Here is a 22,577-nt window from a genome sequence, read left to right on the forward strand (position 1 = left end):
GTCATGAATTCAGCATATCTGCGAGCCAGGCCCGGGGGTTATATTTAATGCCATATTGTAGTTTTTGATGTTTTCTATCTGAAGTGCTGAACTCAGTGGAGAGAGGAGGGGTCTAGTCAAATCCACTATCCTTAGGGATTACAGAGTACAGAGTGAGGCTTTATCCTTAGACAGACCCAGGAAGTTCAGAAAGCATCATCTTTGGGGAAAAAAAGAAACAAATGCTTTTATTTTTGTTGGCCTGACTTTCAAATCCATCCCTAAACCAGGTTTATAGACAGACATGCGAGACTCCAATGTAGCTGAAGGCCAAGGTCACAGGCACTTGGAAGAATTGAGGACAGTCTGCCTTTTGCAATCACTCTTTTTTTTTATATCTTTTAATTTAATGTATACGCTGAAGAGACAAATGATGATTATTAGTGTAGAATTGGGATTGATGCCTGCACTTAAAAATACAGTTATTAGTGCAAGAAAATGGGCAGGCTCTCGGGTATCATCCATGCCTAGTAGGTGGGGAGATCTTCATGTAGATTTGAGGGAAAATATCTATAAAATGAGTATGAGTCCTTGAAATCACTTTTCCTAAATATCCTTCAACATTTTTAGTCGTCAAAGATATGATGCAGGTTTCTTCACAGTAGAAAAATGTTCCGGTGATGTGATTGGGAAAAGGGAGTGGGGACCAACTCAATTCAAATGTTTGATGATTCTCTCACTGAGGCATGTCAGATCTATTATGGAAAGGCTTGTCCATCAGCTGTACCACAGGTGAAAAGTTAAATTCGCCTGAAAGATTAAAACTTAATGACTGGGTAGTAAATGGATTGAATTGTGCCCATACCCACTGCAAACAGGAAGTATCCATCCTCTAGATGACAATTTATTTCAATAAATAGAAAATCTGTATTGAGGGTGACACCGCCCACCTGAATCATGTTCATTTCATTTTTGGCTTTGATAGCGATGAGTTTGGTGTGCCACAGAAGGACTTAGAATATTCCCTATCCCTGGGAGCACACATCCCATCTGCATATGTCTTTGGTATTTTAACAAGACCTGCACATCGTGGAGTTCTAAGAAATGATTAACGTGTAAGCATAGCCGGTGGATCCCACTGAGTTCCTTAGGAAGGGATGGTTCTCAAGGAAAGGCCAGGAGTTAAGTTTGTTGTTTGTTATTGACATGGGGTTGGTTTAATTATTTGAACAAGAGACGCTTTAAAAAAAAAATCTTTCAGGGAAGTCTCATAAAATGCAATGTGTAATTTAAAACCTATTTGGATAATTGACTGATTTGACAGGAAGACAACCTTAGAATTAAACTGTATAGCGGGATGCAGAAGTGATGTGAGTGTGCCGATCATTGGTACATCACTCTGCTGTTTTGATAGGTGTCTCATAAGGGGCTGAAGCGAACATGCTTGTTTCCCCGAATGTTTCTGTAATTTGGCTTCCTTTGTTTAGAGCCATGATTGGGGAGTAATAAAGCCTTATGAAAACTTGGTGAGCTGATTGACAAGCCTGATTCCAAGCCCGCTGTGCGGGATGCTTTATTTCTTGATGAAGTGTGCCAATGTGCCTGGTTCTCTTCTAAGTGTCTCCTACAATGTTTGTCCAGGTTTCGGCGGAACAAGGTAAGGAAGATGAGGCGGTAAGCCAGAAAAGCATCCCAGAGCCTCTCCCTGCTCCCGAAGTCAAGAAGAAACCAGAAGGGCACAAGGATCTTGCAGCGAGGGCGCCGGTGTCCAGAGCAGACCCAGAAAAGGGCAATGAGACTGAGCAAGGTTCCAACAGTGAGAAGGAGGCTGAGGAGGCGGGAGACAAGGGCCCCGCTCCTGTACTCCCAAGCCCTCCCCTGCCTCCCGAAAGAGATTCAGCTCCCACCCCTGGGGCTGGCAAACAGCCCCTCGCCTCTCCCAGCTCCCAGATGGACTCAAAGCAAGAAGCCAAACCCTGTTGCTTTACAGAGAGCTCAGAAAATGACCTCCAAGAAGCACCCTTTCCCAGCAGCTTTCCCGCCACCCAGCCACCCCTGGCAAGCCAGAACGAGGCGGAGGAAGACAAGCTTCCCGCCATGACTAACTATATTGCCAACTGCACTGTGAAGGTGGACCAGCTGGGCAGTGACGACATCCACACTGCCCTCAAGCAGACCCCGAAGGTCCTTGTGGTCCAATCATTTGACATGTTCAAAGACAAAGACTTGACCGGACCCATGAATGAGAACCACGGACTTAATTACACGCCCCTGCTCTACTCCCGGGGCAACCCCGGGATCATGTCCCCACTGGCCAAGAAAAAGCTTTTGTCTCAGGTGAGTGGGGCGAGCCTCTCCAGCAGCTATCCCTATGGCTCCCCACCCCCTCTGATCAGCAAGAAGAAGCTGATTGCCAGGGACGACCTGTGCTCGGGTTTGTCCCAGGCCCACCACAGCCAAAGCTCTGATCACACGACCGTCAGCCGGCCGTCCGTAATCCAACATGTCCAGAGCTTCAAAAGCAAGGCCTCGGAGGAGAGAAAGGGCATCAATGAGATCTTTAAGCACGACAAGCTGAGTCGGTCCGATGCTCACCGCTGTGGTCTCTCCAAGCACCAGCTCAGCTCCCTGGCCGACTCCTACATCCTGAAGCAAGAGGCGCAGGAGGGCAAGGACAAACTCTTAGAGAAAAGAGCGGTCTCCCACGCCCACATGCCCAGTTTCCTGGCAGACTTCTACTCATCCCCGCATCTCCACAGCCTCTACCGACACACGGAACACCATCTTCACAACGAACAGTCGTCCAAGTATGCCTCTAGAGACGTGTACCAGGAATCTGAAAACAGCGCTTTTCTTTCTCACAAACACCCAGAGAAGGTCCATGCCAATTATCTCGCCTCTCTGCATCTGCAAGATAAGAAGTTGGCTGCGGCAGAAGCCTCTAGAGATGATCAACCAACGGACCTGAGCCTTCCCAAGAACCCACAGAAACTAACCAGCAAAGTCCTGGGCCTGGCCCACTCAGCCTCGGGGTCCCAGGAGATCAAAGGCGCCTCCCAGTTCCAGGTCATCAGCAGCCAGAGTCGAGACTGTCACCCCAAAGCCTGCCGGGTATCTCCCATGACCATGTCGACCCCTAAGAAATACCCCGAGTCGATTGCAAGGTCGGGAAAACCTCACCATGTGAGACTGGAGAACTTCAGGAAGATGGAAGGCATGGTCCATCCCATCCTGCACCGGAAGATGAGCCCTCAGAACATTGGAGCGGCTCGCCCTATAAAGCGCAGCCTGGAGGATTTGGATCTTGTGATCGCTGGGAAAAAAGCCAGGGCTGTGTCTCCCTTGGACCCAGCCAAAGAGGCTTCTGGGAAAGAAAAGGCCTCTGAACAGGAGAGCGAGAGCAGCAAAGGAGCTTACGTTGGGCATTCCGGGGCTGCATCCGAAGGCCACAAGCTTCCGGTCTCCTCTCCCATCTTCCCAGGTTTGTATTCTGGTAGCCTGTGTAACTCAGGCCTCAACTCCAGGCTCCCGGCCGGGTACTCCCATTCTCTGCAGTACTTGAAGAACCAGACGGTGCTCTCTCCTCTCATGCAGCCCCTGGCTTTCCACTCGCTCGTGATGCAAAGAGGAATTTTTACATCGCCGACCAATTCCCAGCAGCTGTACAGACACTTGGCTGCCGCGACCCCCGTGGGAAGTTCCTACGGGGACCTGCTGCACAACAGCATCTACCCGTTAGCTGCTATCAACCCTCAGGCTGCCTTCCCACCGTCTCAGCTGTCCTCTGTACACCCCAGCACAAAACTGTAAGCCTCGCTGTGCCCAGCATCCCCAGACGGCGGCGGGGGGTCCGCGCGCCAACCCCGGAGGGCTGGCGTGCAGAGTTGGAAGTCAGTATTCCTTCTCATCTGGCGATACACTTCGTCCCAGCCATAGAGGCCTAAAGGCCAGGTGAACACGCCTACCTTTTCCGAGGACAACCCTAGGCTGGCTGGCCAGTTGTCCTTCCAACACAGATGGCCTAGGGCCGGCCTGCAGACCTCCTTTTCAAGTGGATCTTTGTGAAGGGTATCTGTGTCTATCCCAGAAGAACTCAGAGGACCCCCCCTGAGTTTGGATGGTAGGGAAGCAATCTGAGCAAAAAAAAAAAAAAAAAAAGTGGGGGCAGGCTTTTCAAAGGACAGGGCAAGAAAGAAAGGACTGGCAAGCACCAGCCAGGGGACGTCCGTCTTTTTCATAAAACTCACCAAGTTCAATCAATGCAATGTATAGTAAAACTTAAAGAGACCTTTCATCCTGACACTATTAAACAATCCAGAGAAGTAAACACTGTTAAACTGTATATATTTGCTTCTTAAAGCTACCCGTATCACTGTTCGCTCACCTAATTTATATACAGATAGTTCTGTTTTCTCCTGGTTCTTTCTTGTTCCTGCCCTGGGGTATTTTTGGGGTTTATCTGTTTGTTTTGTTTGTTTTTTAATTAAACGGTATCTCTTCTATTTGCAGGTCTTCTGTTCTGGGTTTGTTTTGGTTTGTTTTTTTGTTTTTGGGGTTTTGGGGTTTTTGTTTTTGTTTTTGTTCTGTTCCGTTTGCAAGGCTGACTGACTAGTTGTTGATGTGTATTGTATCAATTTCCCCCTCCCCCCCCCCCACTTCTTCTTTTGAGCAGCTTTGGGTGGTCAAGTTATTGTTTACAAATTGAAGCAACTGATTTTAGTGGAACCGACTGAAAAGAACCCGTGGAGAACGACAGCTATCGGAAAGCCCGTGCCGTTGCGGGTCTGCGCCTCGAGGATTCCGGTCCTCCCAAGGGGTGTAGTTGAGAGAGCTTAGACACTGCTTCTCCAGCCAAATGCTTTGCTTTGAAGTATTGGATTATGTGAAAATATTAAGCATTGTACTCACCTTATCTAGGCTGTGAACCTGTCCTACATACCAGAGAAATCACAAAACAAAAAACCCTCTTGGCAAAAAGCCACCGACTAACGGTCTCGAGGACACACGTGTGGGCTGTGCAGACAAAGTTTTAGGAATTTCAAAACTTAAGAGCCAGGGTGACTCATGCTGGTGTTGGGACTGCACCTTTTAAATGGTCCAGAGAAGGGGACTGGGAAAGGATGGTGTGTGACTGTCCAACCGAGAAGGGGGCGACCCAAGATCTGACCACTGGGCATCCCAGCCAGGCCTCGGCCCCTTGGGTGACAGAGTTATTGTCATCATCAGCTGGCTTTTTTAGTTTCCTAGCAAGATTCTCCCAGGTTACATCTTTGGGAAGTAATTGGACAATCTGTTTCAAAAGAAAGTCATCCTCCTTCCATTTCTGGGGGGTGGGTTTGATGAGGATGTGTACACATAAGGTGTTTTGTATCAAGTTTTTCACCATGTGGCCATACTGTCTGCTCTGGGGTGTGTTTGGCTGGCATTCTTGACACTGATTCCATTTGCTCCCAAGGTATCACATCTGCTAAGTGTAGCAAATGGACCCATAGAGTGGATTTTCCTTCCCATCTCCACCCAACTCTGCCAAAAGCTGCTTGGAGAAGTCCCAGGCCACTGCCCTCCTCCCCCTCGACACTACCGGTAGACTCTAGGACCATAGTTAACCAAGTCTTTTTATTTTTACCTCTGACATATTTAAGTCTATGAAACTTGATGACAGTTTTCAACATCTCTGAATAGGTAACTCAACTACAAAAATAATCCAAACCAGTGACCGTGAAACTGCGGTTCTTACGCAAAGCCATGCATGCCACTCATTTGTATTGAAATGTCCTCATGATATGAAGCCAAATAGTCCATGTAGTAACATGCTATCCAAAGGTGGAAACAAAGGAATGTAGCGACCCAGTGTTAAGAGTTCCATTCGCTTCAATTAATTATTTACCTTCCTGTGGAATAATATATATATATTATATTTAATAGGACCATAGATAGACTAGTATAACTTAGATCATAAATGTGCACATGCAGATTATTCTGCTGTTGCACAAGAAAGGGTATGTGTGTGTGTGTGTGTGTGTGTGTGTGTGTGTTGGGGGGGGGGGTCTCAATTCCAGCCAGCATGATGCTGGCCAGGACACAGTATGAGAAAGTTGCACTAGATTGAATGGTCAGAATCAGAAGAGGAGAAAAAAGAACCAGGGATTCTGCAGCAGGCATGGGCTGGATCCATACAAGGTCCCTGTGAGTTCTTTTCTCGAAGAAAACGGGGATGTCTGTGTCACCGCCCCCTCCCCACTCCCCCACGAGCTCACCCATTTGCAAGATGGGGTGATTGTTTTCCTCAGTGTGGTGAGTTGAGATGTGTTCATCATGTAGGAATTCGATCACACCATTTTCAAACAATGTCGACATAGTCCAGCTATTGTTTTTCTCATCTCTTCCGAGAGGAGACTCACCATTTCTGCTGAAGGAAGCTCAGACCCTCGGCAGGACAAATGCAAAGAACAGAAGCAGAAGCGGTGTGTTACTTATTTTAAAACTCCAAACGGGAGATCTTGGAAATCTTTCAAAAAGACCATTGAATTTTTCATTGGCTGAGAAGGACGTTTTAAAAAGTCTTAAATCAGGCTTTGTTTGCATTGTTTGAGTTCAAGGGGCCTTATTATTGAATGGCATTGCACAAGTCCTTCTTTGTGCAATCAAACCATTGTTATTGGTAGTTCTGTAAAGGAAACTGTGGAATCCAATTGGCACCGGAGTCATAAATCCATTTACCAAGTGTGGCTTCCGAGAAATGTTGCAATTCAAAATGCACTAAGCCCGTGAATTATTGGAGATTTGGAGATTCTAAATAATATTTTAAAATATATCATCTCCGTGCAACTTCTGGCCTAACTTTTGGCAATTTGACTTAGAAATAAAATTTAAAGGAAAAGTAAAATACCATGACAGCCCAACCAAACTTTAGGTTTAAAGTATTTTTCCTAGTAAGTGATTCAAAGGTGTTAAGTATTTGCCACAGGACTGATTTATTTCTTAGCTAGAAGCTCTCAATTTCGCTTGCTCATCAGGGCATCTGTAGAAGGGTTTGTCAAGACTCCGTGTTGACGTCACAGCTTTGCAACCTGGTGCATGAATCCTTAAGTACTGTATTTCACTGTGTTGATGTGTGTCTGATGGAAATTTCAAGGTGGTCCCACAAATATATTTTATGTAGTGTGCCTTCAAAGAGAACCATTATTTCTCTTCACTTGTTGTCCCACTAAGTTACATTTGGTGGTGGTCAGCCAAGTCCCATGTGGTCCAGTTTGACTCGTCGTCCCGAGTTGAGAGAGTAACGGGAACCGTTTTGCCCTGGTGAGACCCACACCCCTGGAGCAGTGAGCACCTCAGCTCCGGTGTCGGCGGTTGATGTATTGGATATTCTGCTTGTCTCCCCATGGCAGAAAGATCTCTGAAAAAAAAATAGCAGCATAATCTCTTGGCTGTTTATACTTTTTTAAACTCTCCTGTGTTGTAAATAGTGTACACTTTGAGTGACTCCAGCTAATGTAACCTCTATGCTCTGTAAGGTGATCATTTGTATATAATGACCTGGCCCAGTGATGTTATATAATTTCCCAATGGAGAGGTTATTGAGTAACCTTTGCGTTAGTTTAAACACTACCAGAAGAATGCTGAGCCAACTATAAACACTCAATTTTGTATGTTTTCCAAATTGTACTTATTACTGCTTTTGATACTGTATTCCGTGCCAATAGTTTCCCAATCACATAGCAGGCAAGAGATATTTTGTACTTTTTGATCCACTGTAATATTTAATAAAAAATGTTACTATCTGTTTCCTTTGGGGTGTCCGTCACTTATTCCCAGGGAGCTTTGTGGTCTCAGCAGAGGATTTCCAGTCTCCGGTCTCTAGATTGGAGATGGTGATAATACTGAATGTGGCTCATTGGGAACCATCTGGAAGTTTCATGTACATATGGTTATGGCTAATTTACTAATGAGAAAACAATAGCTTAGAGAGGCCTTCACTTATCCAAGAGTGCCTGACTTACAAAAATGGCAGAGCAGAGATTTGAAGTCTGGGGCCCTAAAAATCTGGGCATGTCCTATGCTAGCAGGCACATAAAATGACTGTTTGTTGGTTTAGTCAACAAATGTGTCTTGATACCTCTCTGGCCAAGGTAGGTGTACAGAACTGGGAATACAGTAGAGAGTAAGAGAGTAATACTGCCTGTGGAGGTGTAAGTCTCACTGGGAAGAGTCAGTCGGTCACCCTTATAATGGCGAAAGCCCAGGGTGGCCTCATTCTGGGGGGAGAAGAGTTTAATGACTAACGTGAAGAGGAAGTCATCACTGAACCTTTATGCAGGACAAGCATGAATTGGCTAAGTGAGAGGGAACTGGGAGAGAGTAATTCAAGCACCAGGGACCACATGTGCAAAGGCCCCAAGGCAGGAGGGAGTTCATCTTACAGGAATGGAAGGGGGTCTGGGAGTGATAGCTTCTAAGGCATCAAGGAGGGAATGTGGTTAGGTGAGGTTAAAGTATGGCAGGGATCATCTAAATAGGCCAGACCGAGCTTCCGGTCAGTATCCTGACCAGAAAGAGAGGTTTAAGCAGGGTGGTCACAGGTTTGGGTTTGTCGCCGCTGACGTCATTCTCCAAAGAAAGGCTGTATGAAGGCAACTGAGCACAGCCTAATCTAGAGGTGGTGACCATTTTGCTTGGGGGTGGTAGACTGGATGGTCACGTCAGAGGGCCCTGGAGAAAGAGCACAAGGGTTGAAAAGGTAGAAAAACAGATGCTGAGGTCAGTATCTTCTGTATCCATTGGGTGGAGATGGTAGATAAAGATGTTGCGTCTTTCCCTTGAAGCCTGTGGGCTTGTCCTCAGCTAGTCGGTTGAAATGAGGCATTCACAAAACAGCACCGTGGATTCCTTTCCTAAGGAGTCACAGAGACAAGGCAGGAGGTACAGGGATGGGGTCAGGGAGGACTTTTGGTGGCCGGTTAGGCATAAGACCACATCATATCATCAGGATGGGCTTTGTGTAGACAGGAGAGGCCATGCCACCATAATTCTGAAAGGATGGGGGAAAACATATTTAGATTAAAAAAAATACTAAGGACCCTTTTTCTCATTAGAAGGACATCTCCATTGGACTATGGGGTCAGCAAGAGTTGTGACAACATGACTGTGGCCTCACCCTCTCCTTGCTGACAGCAGTCCATTTTCTAATAGGAAGATCCCCTAGTCCCATGGTCATCTGACCCTCATTCGGATCAATGTGTATTTCATCATATCATTTGACTTGGTTGAATGCATCAAAAGAACATCTTTCCCTCAGTGACACATTTGGCCTTTGTAGATCAGAGTCCCTGATTCATACACAACAGGAAACTTCATGATAAGTTATCTATTTTTAACCAGGCTGGGTTGGCAAATATTGTCAGAAGGGACAACACTTTTGGTAAAGATTCACTCAGGCCACAAAAGCAATGAAAATGCCTAACGATGCATTCCAGGAAAGTGGCCAAAGAGAACAAATGTTTTACAGCTGATAGCGACCAGGAACTAAGTGATTATTTACAGTAAGTATAAGTGACAGAGAAAGAGTTGGAAATGACCAGTGGTCAGGAATAGGGTAAAATAAAGGAGAGCCTTAAGCGTGATCTACAAAATAAAAGTAAATCGCATTGATTTGTGGTTCATGGATTCAGAATTCCTGAATTTGAGGGCCTCTGGGCAAGTTCCCAGAAGTAACATTGTGAAGCATTTGTTGAAATAGTAGACTATTTTTAATCATGTTTTCCAGAACCCTAGGCACTCAGCCAGCTGCCTTGTGTATAGGTCAAAACCACAGGCATTCAGCCAGCAGCCTCATGTATAGGTCAATCAGGTCGGTTCTCAGAATCACCACCACGGTCATTGTGGCTGACTCACTGTAAGATGCAACCGTCCAGTAAAACTTCTGGGGTAGTAGAAATGTTCTGGAAGATTTTCCAATATCATATCTCATGGCCAGTGTGGCAACTGAGCCCCTAAAATGTGCCCCATGTGACAAAGAAACTGACTCCTGACTTCTATCTAGTTTTAGATATTAAGTTTGAGTAGCCACATGTAGCTAGATACCAAATAGGACAAGACAAATCTAGAAGATCCAGTTGACCAATTTGTGTTCTTGGCTAGAACCAACTGAAGAAATTCCATATCTACACATGGCTAATATTGCCAAGCAAGAGACATGGCACCTCTTCTTGGCAAAAAGAAATTAATTAATTAGTGGTGATGCTCTATCTCATTCTGGATTTACACATCACAGGAATTAAAATCTTGCCACATGAGTAAATCAATCATCGAGCAAGCACTAAGGGATGGTTACAATGACATCATCCTACAATCCAGCCCAACCTTTTTGGTTAAATCTATGGGAAGAATGAACCCACTTTTCAGAATGTTTGTGACATGCTAGACAAGGCCGTATTCACGCCATCTTACTTTATTCCATGGCAATTTACCATTTACTTATAGAGCTGGGAGAGCTGTCAACATGAGATAGATTGCCAGGTAGTAAGCTGGGGTGGGGTGGGGTGGGGTAGTGTAGGCATGTGTATGGTTAAGTCTATGACAGCCATGTTTTGGTGTTTCCTTCAAGCCTGGGTCTGTTACTTCACTGATATAGAAATGATCCAAGTAATTAATTATACTGAGTGAGCACACCACCCATGCTGCTTGAAATGTTTTTAATTGGGGTAGGGGTGGGGGTGATCTTCATCCATCTAATCGTCATAACAATCCATGACATCAATGTGACATTTATTTCTACAAAGATGAAAATAAACAAAACGGAAATGATGATATTTATTTGTACTTCACAGTTGAGAAAAAAAGAGGCATCATTGAGATTTTGTTAACCTGTCAAGATGAACCACGCTGCTCTGTGGTGACGGCAGAGCCAGCTGATTGCCTGTATCTCTTCATCTGTGCTTAGATAGGTCTTCTCCTTTGCTCCCCACTTTGACCCCAGAATTCCCCAAATGGAATCCACCAAAATGCTGAGTCTGCACATCCTTAGGCGATTTGAAAATTAATGAGACAAGAAGAGCAAAGACAATAAAAGGAGAATGCTCTCAATAAACCATGTTAGCAAGGAAAACAGAGTCAGTGGACTGTTTAATTTATTAGAATCTTAAAGAGAAAACTGGGATGAAAAAAAAGACTGTTTTCTAGGGAAAGAAGCTAACAAAATTTTCTCAAGAATTGTGGAGTTCATATAATTAAAAAATTGGTTGGTATGCTAGTGTTTCCCAGCCAGAAAGAACCAGGTTCTTTACAGTGTTAGAATCACTTCAGAGAACTAATGAATAGAAATGAATATACAATGTTTTTTATAAGTTCACTGCGATCTCATTACCAAAAACTCAATTGGATAGTTAAAGACAGAAAAAGTACAGACTGATCTCACTCGTAAACCACATGCAGAAATCTTAAGCAAGACGCTAGCAAACTATCAAAGTGTATGTTTTCATATGTACATACATTCAGACAGATACCTGCATGTGTATATAAAAATATGAAAATATACACTCAACAATTGCACATTCTAAGTATATTGAAGTAATAATAAATCATGCCCAAGAAGTGTTTATTTTAGAACTGTAAGGATGTTAAAGGTTAGGAATTTTACTAATGAAATAATATGTTGAACCATCTGGAATAAAATTAAGTTGAGCCCACTCCTCAAGCCATTGACAAATGAACTCCAAGTGGATTAAAGACTTCATTACTAAAAAAAAAAAAAAAGGACTAGCTAAAAAGGATCTTGAAGAAATAACAGAATCAATTCCTAACCCTCATAGGGGAAAAGTCATTCTAACCAGGGCTCACAATTTAGACACCATGCCAGCTTGAACGGTCCTCTGTTCAGACTTTCCATATGGAGAAATAAATTCCAACTTGCTAATCGTATTTGGAAAATAAGTATACACGTCTTCGCACAAAGACTTCATTTCTTTTACAAAGGGCTTTCACAAAGGGCTTTCAAAAAGCAAGCAGATAAAGTGATGAAATGCAAAAATGTGCAGCATTTAGTTTTGATAAATATGTCCAACTACATATACTTACCCCTCAGTCATCCCAGGGGATTGCTTTTAGCCCCCCGCCCCATGCCCACCACGCCACCAGGGTGCTCAAATCAACAGATAATCAAGAGTCCAATACAAATGGATCAGTATTTGTAAATCATCTGTACATGCCCTCCTGCATACTTGAAATCATTGCTAAGTAACCATGAACATATATTTATTTTTAATTATGTGTTTGTGTGTGTCTGTGTTTGCGTGGGGTATGTCCATGTGAGTGCCAGTGCCCAGGAAGGCCAAAAGAGGGCATCGGAGTCCCTCTGGAGCTGGAGTCTCAGATAGTTGTGAGCTGCCTTACCTGGGTGTTGGGAAGCAACCTCAGATCCTCTGCACACACAAGTGCTCTTCATCAATGAGCCGTCTTGCTGGCCCACCTAGATTACTTACAATATCGAAGATAATAAAATGCTATATAAATAACCACTTTACTTGGTTACTTAGGGAAAAAGGCCAAAAATACAATGATCTTTTCATGTCTGGTAGAGGCTCACTGATTTTCTTGGCAAATATTTTAATCTCCTATTTGTTAAACTCACAAATGGAGAACTCAGAACACCATCATAGCTGAGCATCGAACACGGCGCTTTCCATTCTGCAAAGCGGCCCTCGGGACTGCAGTCAGCCAGCCGCTCTGACCCAGAAGTGGCTGACAGTCATCAGAGATTTGCTGTGATGGTTTTCGACACTCTTTGAACAACTGGAATCACCAAGCGGTTTTTAACACCTCCTTATTGCTTCTGCTTAACGGACAGCTGTGGGTCCCGTGCAATGTCGTTTACCTATACTATGAACCACAAAAGAAGGGGTTGGAGAGACGGCTCTGCATTAAGAGTACTTAGCGGTCTTCCAGAGGTCACAGCTTGGGTCTCCAGCACCCCCTCAGGCAGCTGACAACAGCCTGTAACTCTAGCTCTAGGGGATCATCGGACCCCCTCTTCTGGCTTCCACGGGTACCTGCACATGTGTGGCAGACATACACGAACACCCACACATTAATAAAAATAAAAACAAATCATTTTAGAATGCTTAAAAATGAAGAAACAAAATTGGTTATTTTTTTTTTTAATAATATGATGACTCACCTGAAAAACGCAAAAGAATTTGCAGCTAGATTACTACTGTAATGTACAGGAGATCTCAGCACGCTTGCTTCATTTAAGATTAAAATGCCGTTGTCTGTAATACTTTCAGCTGCCAACCACAGCTAAAGTGATATTTTAATTTTTTGCCAATAAGGAGAGCAATAAGACTAAAATGTACCTATGAATTAAACCTAAAAAAGAAATTTTTTTGGAAGTAATTTGGCAGAACGGAGGGCAGATGTGTTTCATGTGACTGCAATCTGAGAAGGAACACGTTTAGGTCCCACTGAGGCCCCACACTCCTGAGGAGTGTATACGGGTGTCAGTTGCCATGTGGTTCTCCGCACACAGACAGAGAACGGCACAAAAGCCTTCTCAAGGCACACTGGAAACATTAGCAAGTGGAATGATGGGTAATAGCTAACTGTTTAACGTCTCTGTGCAACGCTGTAAGAAGCTATCAAAAACCAATGTGTAATGAAAAAAGATGCGCTGTTAGAGCATTTACAGAGTATTGGCCATAATTAATCACACAGAGGTAAGTGTGCTTGCTGTGAAGGCAAGAGAACCTGAGTTCAAATCCCCAGAACCACTGTAAAAAGCCAGGCATGGCCACACATGTCTGTCACCTGAGTATTGTGGAGAGCAGGCAGGCAGATGGCCAGAGCTTACTGGCAGGCCAGCCCACCCCAAGTGGTGAGCTCCGGGTTCAGTGAGAGACCCTGTCTCAAAGAAATGTCGTGAAAGGTGGTAGAGGAAGACACCCCAAATCTCTCCATCTGGCCTCTACAGATGCATGTATGGATGTATACACACACACACACACACACACACACACACACACACACACACACGCCAAACATTTTTTTTTTTTTTTTTTTTTGGTTTTTCGAGACAGGGTTTCTCTGTGTAGCTTTGCGCCTTTCCTGGAACTCACTTGGTAGGACCAGGCTGGCCTCGAACTCACAGAGATCCGCCTGGCTCTGCCTCCCGAGTGCTGGGATTAAAGGCGTGCGCCACCACCGCCCGGCCAAACATTTTTTTTAAAATGAAGTAATATGATGCATGCTGCTATGCTGTTTGTGAATATGTTTAAAGAATATATAAAAAAAAAACATAAATAGCAACACATGGTAGTCCAGTTCCAAGAGGAAGGGAGGAGGGGTTTTTAGTGGAAGAGACAGTATATATAATATATATTATAAATATTTAAAAATGTTTATGTGTATGGGTGTTTTGCCTACATGTATGGCTGTGACATTGTGCCTGGAGCCTACAGAGGCCAGAAGAGGGCATCGGATCCCCTGGAACTGGAGTTACAGACAGTTGTGAGTCACTATGTGGGTGCTGGGAATTGAATCCAGGTCTTCTAGAAGAGCAGCCAGTGCTCTTAACTTCTGAGTCATCTTCCCAGCCCATTTAATTGCATTTTTAGATATGATGTGGAAAAAGCATCATACTTACTGGATTTGGGTGAAAAGAGTAGGTTGACATATTATTATATTATGACATATTTTCTTTCTTTCTTTTTTTTTTCAGGGTTTCTCTGTGTAGTCATGGCTGTCCTGGAACTCACTCTGTAGACCAGGCTGGCCTCAGACTCACAGAGATCCGCCTGCCTCACAGAGATCTAAGGGTGTGGGTATGACCAAAGAGAACAAAAGAGAACAGCCACTGAGCTGCAGCCGCACAAAGCAGGGGGATCAGTGTCAACTGGGGTTCAGGGAAGACCCTTTGAAAGACGTGACTGCTCAACAGAGACCAGGGAAATGATGGCTAGGCAAAGTCAACGCGTGAAATCCCACAGACAAGTTAGCGCATGGTGTTCTAGGAACTGAGAACACAGAGGGCTGCGGTCAAGAAGAGGGAGCAGAGTTTTCAGGGGTGCAGAACAGACCTGCTGGGTAGATTTCATGACTTGGCAAATATCACCCTTCTGGAATAATTTACATCCAGTAGAGTGAGCTAGGCCCAGGAAATACAAGAATTCCATGGGACAAACAGTAAGGAACAACCAGGGAATTCAGAAAGGGGACAAATTACACACACACACACACACACACACACACACACACACACACACACACAATTGTGTAAAAGATCTCACTCAGAATACCAAGCAAAATAATCAGGGAGGTAAACGTAAGATGTAACTTGCAGAGTGCTCGTTATAGACACTTTAATAAGTACGAATAAACCTCCAAACAACCGGGTTTGAAAGACAAACTGCAGCCTGATGGGAAAACACTATTTCCCCACAAATTAATATTTAAATTGAATGAAATTCCAATAGAAACGGTCATTTTTAACATTTTGGGATAAGTTAAAGTAATATTGAGGTTCATTTATAAAACCAATTATGAAGATTAATCTGAAACATTCCTGAAAGTGAAATGTAATATAAGGAATTATCCCAGCTTGACAGCTAAGGCCAACTTAAAGCCCCAATCACTAAAATAGCTTGGACCAGAAAAAAGTAGACTAAGAAATAAGTATGCAGACTCCATTAAATGAAACCAGGTCCACCTGAGAATTAACATGTGAAAATGAGACATTTTATAACAGTTGGAAAAGGAGATTCCCCAGTTGATGATGCTGGATCAATAGCTCATTAGGAGAGGAAAAAATTAAGTTGGCTATCTACTTTACCCAGTATCCTAGCATTGATTCCCAGTGGATCAAAGATTGAAATACAAAAAGCAGTGAAGGAGCCAATAAAGTGCTGGGAATTCAGTCCCCAGAATATGCGTGTGTGTGTGTGTGTGTGTGTGTGTGTGTGTGTGTGTGTGTGTGTGTGTGTGTGTACACGCACACACACACACACACAGAAGTTTTAAAACTCATAAAAATTTGAAAAAGTGAATGGCTAATTTTATATGCTCCTGGAATAAGGAAGGGTTTTAGGAAGGTCTGGACACACAGACGTCCCAAAGAATCAATATTCTATTACATAAAAACTGCAGTTGGAGTTATGAGCAGGATGCCCTAAACCAGGAGAAAAGAAAACTGATGGTGATGCCTTTCTTTTCAAAAAGTGCATGTAAAGAAAATAGAGGATTGATCAAAAGTCCACCATGGAAGAAGTGGATGAAGGGTACAGACAGCTGATTGCTAAACAATAAAAATAAAACAACAGTCATTACAAAAACCAGCAAACAGCAAGCAGAGAATATTTTTTTAAACTCAGACTTCCAGACACTAAGTGGCAAGGCCCTTTGCTCAACCAATTATGAACAATTAGACCTGACCAAGGCCGGGGTGGCAGACTGGGTCACGGCCAGTAGGAAATCAGAGAAAACTCGTCTAATTTTAAAGGTATCATTTGCACATAACAGTTACTCTGCTGGGAATTTTCCTGTATAAATCCTACCAATGTTTGCGGTGGGATGTTTTGTATGCTGTGAGTATGTGTTGCTCTGATTGGTTGATAAATAAAACGCTGATTGGCCAGTAGCAGACAGGAAGTATAGGCAGGATAAACAGATGAGGAGAATTATGGGAAGGGGAAGGCTGAGTCAGGAGACACCAGCCTGCCGTCCAAAGAGCAGCATGTAATGGCACACAGGTAAAGCCACGGAACACGTGGTGACACATAGATGAACAGAAATGGGCTGAGTTTAAATGTAAGAGCTAGTCAGTAGTTAGCCTGAGCTAATGGCCAAGCAGTTTTAATTAATATAAGCCTCTGTGTGTATTTACGTGGATCTGAGTGGCTGCAGACTGGGCAGGACACAGGAAAACATTCAGCTACAAATGTTGATCAAGAGATGTGTACAAGTGGATGCATGGAGACACTGCTGGTCCAGACAGAGGAGAAAGTAACCCACTATCCAACACTAGTTGCACAGAGTAGGATGCTCCCTTATGAAGAGTTAGTATTGGAGGCTGGAGAGATGCTCAGTGGTTAAGAGCACTTGTTGCTCCTGCAGGCGACTGATGCCAGGTTCCCAGCATCCACATCACCATCTGTGACTCCAGTTCCAGGGGATCTGACACTCTCTTCTGACCTCCTCAGACACCAGGTACACTCGCGATGCACAGACATACATGCAGGCAAAGCGTTCATACTCATAAAACTGATCTTTAAAACATTTTAAAAAGTGTTACTATTCAGCTGGAAAAAGAAGAAGTGTTTTTATGTGGAGTGGGGGAAAGGAATGGATGATGGTGTATATGGGTTCCTTTCTTTCTGGTCAGTTTTAGAGGAAACAGCAGACAGGGTATTCATGCCCGCATAGGTAGGAATGTCATTTTTATATCTGATTCTATTATTTGTTCTATTGGATATTTTCTGAATATTTTTATTTTATGTGTATGAGTGTTTTGCCTGCACATATGTATGGACTTTGTGTGTGTGTGTGTGGGGGGTGCCCTTGGATGCCAGAAGAAGGAATTAGATTGTCCAGAACTGAAGCTACAGATGGTTGTGAGCTTCCATGTGGGTGCTGGGAACCAAACCTAGGTCTTGTTCGAGAGCAGCAAGTGCTCTCAACTGCTGAGCCATCTCTCCATCCCCATTATCAGACATTTTTAAGTATATAAACTAATCATTTATTAAAACATGAAAATGAAGTGAGGGGTGCTGAGGAGATAATCAGTGAGTAAATCACCTCCCATGTAAGCATAAGGACTGGAGTTCAGATCCTCAGCACCTGTGTGTAAACGCTGGGTGGGCATGGCCACCAGCCCACTATCCCAACACTTAGAGAAGCAGAGACAGGAAGGAGGTCCTGAGAATCTGACTAACTAGAGTCCCCAAATTAGCAAAGCTCTGGGCTCGAATGAAAGACCCTGCCTCACTAAGTAAGGTAGAAGCGCTCCAAGAAGACTCGGTGTAAACTCTGGTCTCCACAGATTCAGACATACAGATGCGTGTGCGCGAGTGTGCATGAACACACACACACACAAACACAAATGCAAAACAAACAAACAACCAAAAACATGAAAATGAAGTGTCCAGATAGTGGAGTGACAGACTTTTCTTTCTTTAAATAAATGCCTGTAGCTTTGAAAGAGTTGAGGTGGGCGGCTGGAGAGATAGCCTGACAGAGAGAGTGTACTTGTAATCGGACTTTCCTTAGGGACGTCAGCTCACAAACGATGACACAGATACGTATTAGTAATTATGAGAGCTCAGCCTTAGCTTAGGCTTGTCCCACTAGCTCTTATAACTAAAATTAACCCATTTTTTTTTTATTAATCTACCTTCTACCATGTGGCTTTTACCTCTCTCCCATTTTTGTGTGTCTGCATTGTTCTGTGTCTCGGTGGAATCTCCTGCATGCCTTGATTATCTCCTCCTCCTCTCTCTGCCCGGAAGTCCTGCCTATCTCTCCTACCTAGCTATTGGCCATATAGCTTTTTCTTACACCAGTTACAGCAATACATGTTCACACGGTGAACAAATATCGAACAACAGTGCATCACTTCGCAGAGGACCCAAGTTTGGTTCCCAGTACACATATGTAACTCTAGCTTCTTCTTACCTCTGTAGCCACCTGCATTCACACACACACACACACACACACACACACACACACACACACACACCACATTCTGGTGCATGTGCACGCACACATACAAAAACTACTTTTAAAGAGATACCAGAAATACACCGACTAAGACAATAAAAACTGAAATAGCCCTGAGGACATCTTCAGGGGCCCTGGAGCAGGTATTTCTAGAGCGGGAGACGTCCCTGTGTCTCACAGATTTCCCCACTTGCCTCCTGTGAGGATGCTGCCAACTCCCTACACCCCTGCCCCATACACAGCCATCAGAGCACATGGCTTCGGTACCAGGAGGGTTAAAACAAACAGAAGGAAATCAGACTTTAAAAAGAACATTGTTACAGCTTGTACACGCATTTCCTCTCTGCAGATAAAGCTGAGAGAGATGACAAAACCAGATACAGGCTCACCTCCTGTCTTCTTCTCCATCTGCTGATCTGGGCAGACTGAGACGGCTCACGCCATCCCATCCTTCCTCCACCCATGCGAGCTCCAGGGCCCTAAACATCTTAGGCTTTGGGCTGGGTGCCATCTTACTTGGTATGTGTCTTGTGGTCCTGCCTGGATCTTCTACCCTCCATTGCCTGCATCTCAGGCTCTTCTCCTTGGAGCTTCCTGAGAAGGTGATTCTGTCCAAGGGATCCACACTGGGCCATGCTCCTGGACCACTTTAGTGCACTATGTGGGGTACAACACGGTCTGTAGACCTGGAAAAGCTGCCAGGTGCTTCTAGAAGCCTCAGACAACAATTAAGCAACTGCATGAAAAGGGGAAACTGAAGGGGAAAAAAAATCAACCAAGAATTTGAGATGCTAATGAACTAATCCGGACTTTATCATAATATCAAGGCGTACCTTGCATGCGTCCATCTCCACAGCTCGGGGACTGTAAGCGACTGTAAATAGTAATCCCCAACTCAATAACTCTCTGATAAGCCTTTCTTTGAGAATGCAGAAGACATGGGAGATGTGGGGCTTAATTGGAATACAACAACACGATGCTGAGTCCAATTTAGAACCAGATGTGGGAGCACATCAGGAAAGGCCAACAGCAGAGGGTCACAGGCAAATCCTCCTGCCTCTCCATACAGACGTAGGACCAGCCTTCTACAGAACACTTGGGCCGAATGGAAGGGTGGCCTAGGTGAGTCAGGGAAGAATCTCCTAGCCCGAGACAGCAGAACTTCCAGAGAATTCCCGACAACAAAAAGGAAGAAATCCACCTCATTAATACAGAGAAACCCTGTCTCGAAAAACCAAAAAAAAAAAAAAAAAAAAAAAAAAAAAAAATACAGGGCAAAACTTTGAAAACTATCCTGTAGAGAGCAGATATAATTTGCCCTGACTCAAAGCCTGTGGGTACTAGGGTCTGGTTTCTCAAGTGTCTCGTCTACGGAACCTGAGTAGAAAATGCCTTCATGTTTCCTTGCTCCACAGAGGGGTAAAAACATCCTAGTGTAAGCACTAGATGTTAGAATTCAGGAGCCCTTGGCTGTGTTCAAGGCTGACTCATGGATGGTGTCCTAATGTCTTAGTTTATGTTCCTGGTGATGTGACAAACCACCCTGACCAAAGCAACTTCACGGAGAAAGAGCTCATTCCATCGTTGGCGGAAGTCACAGGGATGGGATTTGAGGGAGCTGGTCACGACACTCCATAATCAGAAACAGAGAACAGTGAATGAAGATCTGCTACGGCTCCACTCACTCTCTTCATTTAATATAACATAGGACCGCATGCCCTGGGAATGGTCCACCACAGTGAAGATGAGTCTTCCCACATCAATACCTAATCAAGATAATTCTTCACAGGCCTTTGCAGAGGCTAGCCTTAATGTAGGCAATCCCTAACAGCCATACCCGAGGCCTACTTCCTAGGTGTCCAGATGTTACCATATTAAACAATTACACTAACTTCTTCACACTTTGGTTGGCTTGTTTTTTTTAGAACAGGACTTTGTGGGAGGGGCAGGAGACATTTACATGTGTCTGTGAGGTACAGGAGGGTCTGTGGAGACCCTCCCTGCACCAGGCATGGGCTTAACCACTGGCAATGTCATCATACTAGAAATAGAGAGTGTTTGACTTCCTGAAGAGAGAGTCAGACAACAGGTGAGAAAAGAGGTGGATAATTTTAGAAAATGAGAGGGCTCGTGGATAAGGAGCCACCAGTAGGTCAAAGATGAGTGTGCAAAGTGAGAAAGCTAACCAAAAAGATGGCGTGGAATGTCCTGCACAGGGGAACTTCATCCTCAGTAAAATAGAGGAGCCAGCTGCTTCTCCACCCTGCAGTACTCCTGACTAGGCTCTTGGCTGGGATACCAGACTCAACAACACTGCAAACGTAGTTCCTGAAATTGCTTGGCTCCCAACCAAACCCCCAGACACACAATGTCATGATGATGGACCCATACTCTGCGTCTTCATGGCCCAGCGAAACCATCAGGGTAGCAGATGCAGTCAACTCTATCAAAGAAGAGTATGGGGAAGCTGGCATCTGCACAAGCCAATCTAGAAGGATGGGCAGGATGTCTGCACTCAGTTTCATCTACTTCTGATCTTTTTCAGTGTGTGTGTGTGTGTTGTGGGGGAGGGTGTTCCCCCCAACAAAAATGACCTATCGCTGGAATAACAATAATGGTAAACATTATTAATTTCTGCTTAGTCTTTGGGCATAGTTCAATTTGCACCATGCGTGAACTCACTTACCTCCCATGATAACTCCTGGGCACACACTGACGTCATGCCCTTCTCCAGTTGGAAGAACACAGACACAGTTCAGAGAGTGGTTTTTGACCAAGTGTAAAGTGGCAGAGATGGAGACAGGACATCTGAAGGACTGGGTATTTCTTTTGACTGTTGCACTGTGCAACCTTTTGTGGCTATCTCTTGTTCTCAAGTTGAGTTGTGGTTTCCTGGAAATTCAAGTTCAAAGTTTTACAGATGGATGATGATGGCAGAAAGTGACAGGAGTTCTGGAGGTGGATGATGACAGTGGCTCAGATAATGTCACCAAACTGAAGACTTGAAAGTTATTAAAGTGTTCGATGTTATGTTACATATATTGTAATCCACACGTGACAGAAAAATGAGATAGAAGATGTAAAATTCAAACAAATTTCAGAGAAATAACTTTTATCACCAAACTTGTCTAACTAATTTAATTTTTTTAAAATCTATTTGTTATTGTTATTGTTGTTGTTGTTTGAGATGGGCATATTGCTATGTTGCCAGGCTGGTCTCAAGTGGTCCTCCAGTCTCCCAGTTTCCTGAGAAGATGGCACTACATGAGTGTCTTAGTTAGGGGTTTTATCTCTGTGAAGAGGCACAATGACTATGGCAACTCTTATAAAGGAAAGCATTTAACTGGGGCTGGCTTACAGTTTCAGAGGTTTTGTCCATTGTTATCATGGCAGGAGGCATAGCAGACTATGGTGGTATTCTATTTGTACTGAAATGTGATTTTAATTGTATATTAATAAAGTTGCCCGGGGGTCAGAGCTATTAGAGCCATAGCAAGAGCGTGGCGGTGGTGGCACGCCTTTAATCCTAGTGCTTGGTAGACAGAGCTAGATAGATCTCTGTGTGTTCAGGGATACAGCCAGCATTGGAGACATATGCCTTTAAGACCTGGAGGGCTGTACTTACAGGCAGTGACGAGGCAGTCGTGTGTTTGGGTTTACAACCAATGAGAAGGCAGAACAAAAAGACTATGTAAAGACATACACACAGGAAGTAGCTCTTTTTTCACACGTAGGAGCACCACAGGAAGGGTAAGATTTTAGCTCTGAGCTCTGACCTCTTGACTTTCTCTTTTACTTTGGTTCTGTGTTTCTTATTTAATAAGACGGTTGGTTACATCTACATCTGGCACCCAACGTGACAAGAATCCATTAAAAACCGCTTGGCTTGGTGG

At 44.2% G+C, this 22,577-nt stretch overlaps 1 protein-coding gene across 1 annotated transcript in view; it reads left to right on the forward strand.

Annotated features, from left to right (window-relative positions):
- Arid5b (AT-rich interaction domain 5B) overlaps positions 1-7,767 on the forward strand; it is a 180,707-nt gene extending 172,940 nt beyond the window's left edge. The window contains exon 9 of the mRNA XM_028877205.2: positions 1,621-7,767. Within this exon, the coding sequence (XP_028733038.1) occupies positions 1,621-3,789 (2,169 nt within the window). The 3' untranslated portion in view covers positions 3,790-7,767. The remainder of the gene's footprint in view (positions 1-1,620) is intronic.
- Positions 7,768-22,577: the final 14,810 nt, after the last annotated feature.

This window comes from Peromyscus leucopus, chromosome 16_21, assembly GCF_004664715.2.
Source record: "Peromyscus leucopus breed LL Stock chromosome 16_21, UCI_PerLeu_2.1, whole genome shotgun sequence".
NCBI lineage: Eukaryota > Metazoa > Chordata > Mammalia > Rodentia > Cricetidae > Peromyscus > Peromyscus leucopus.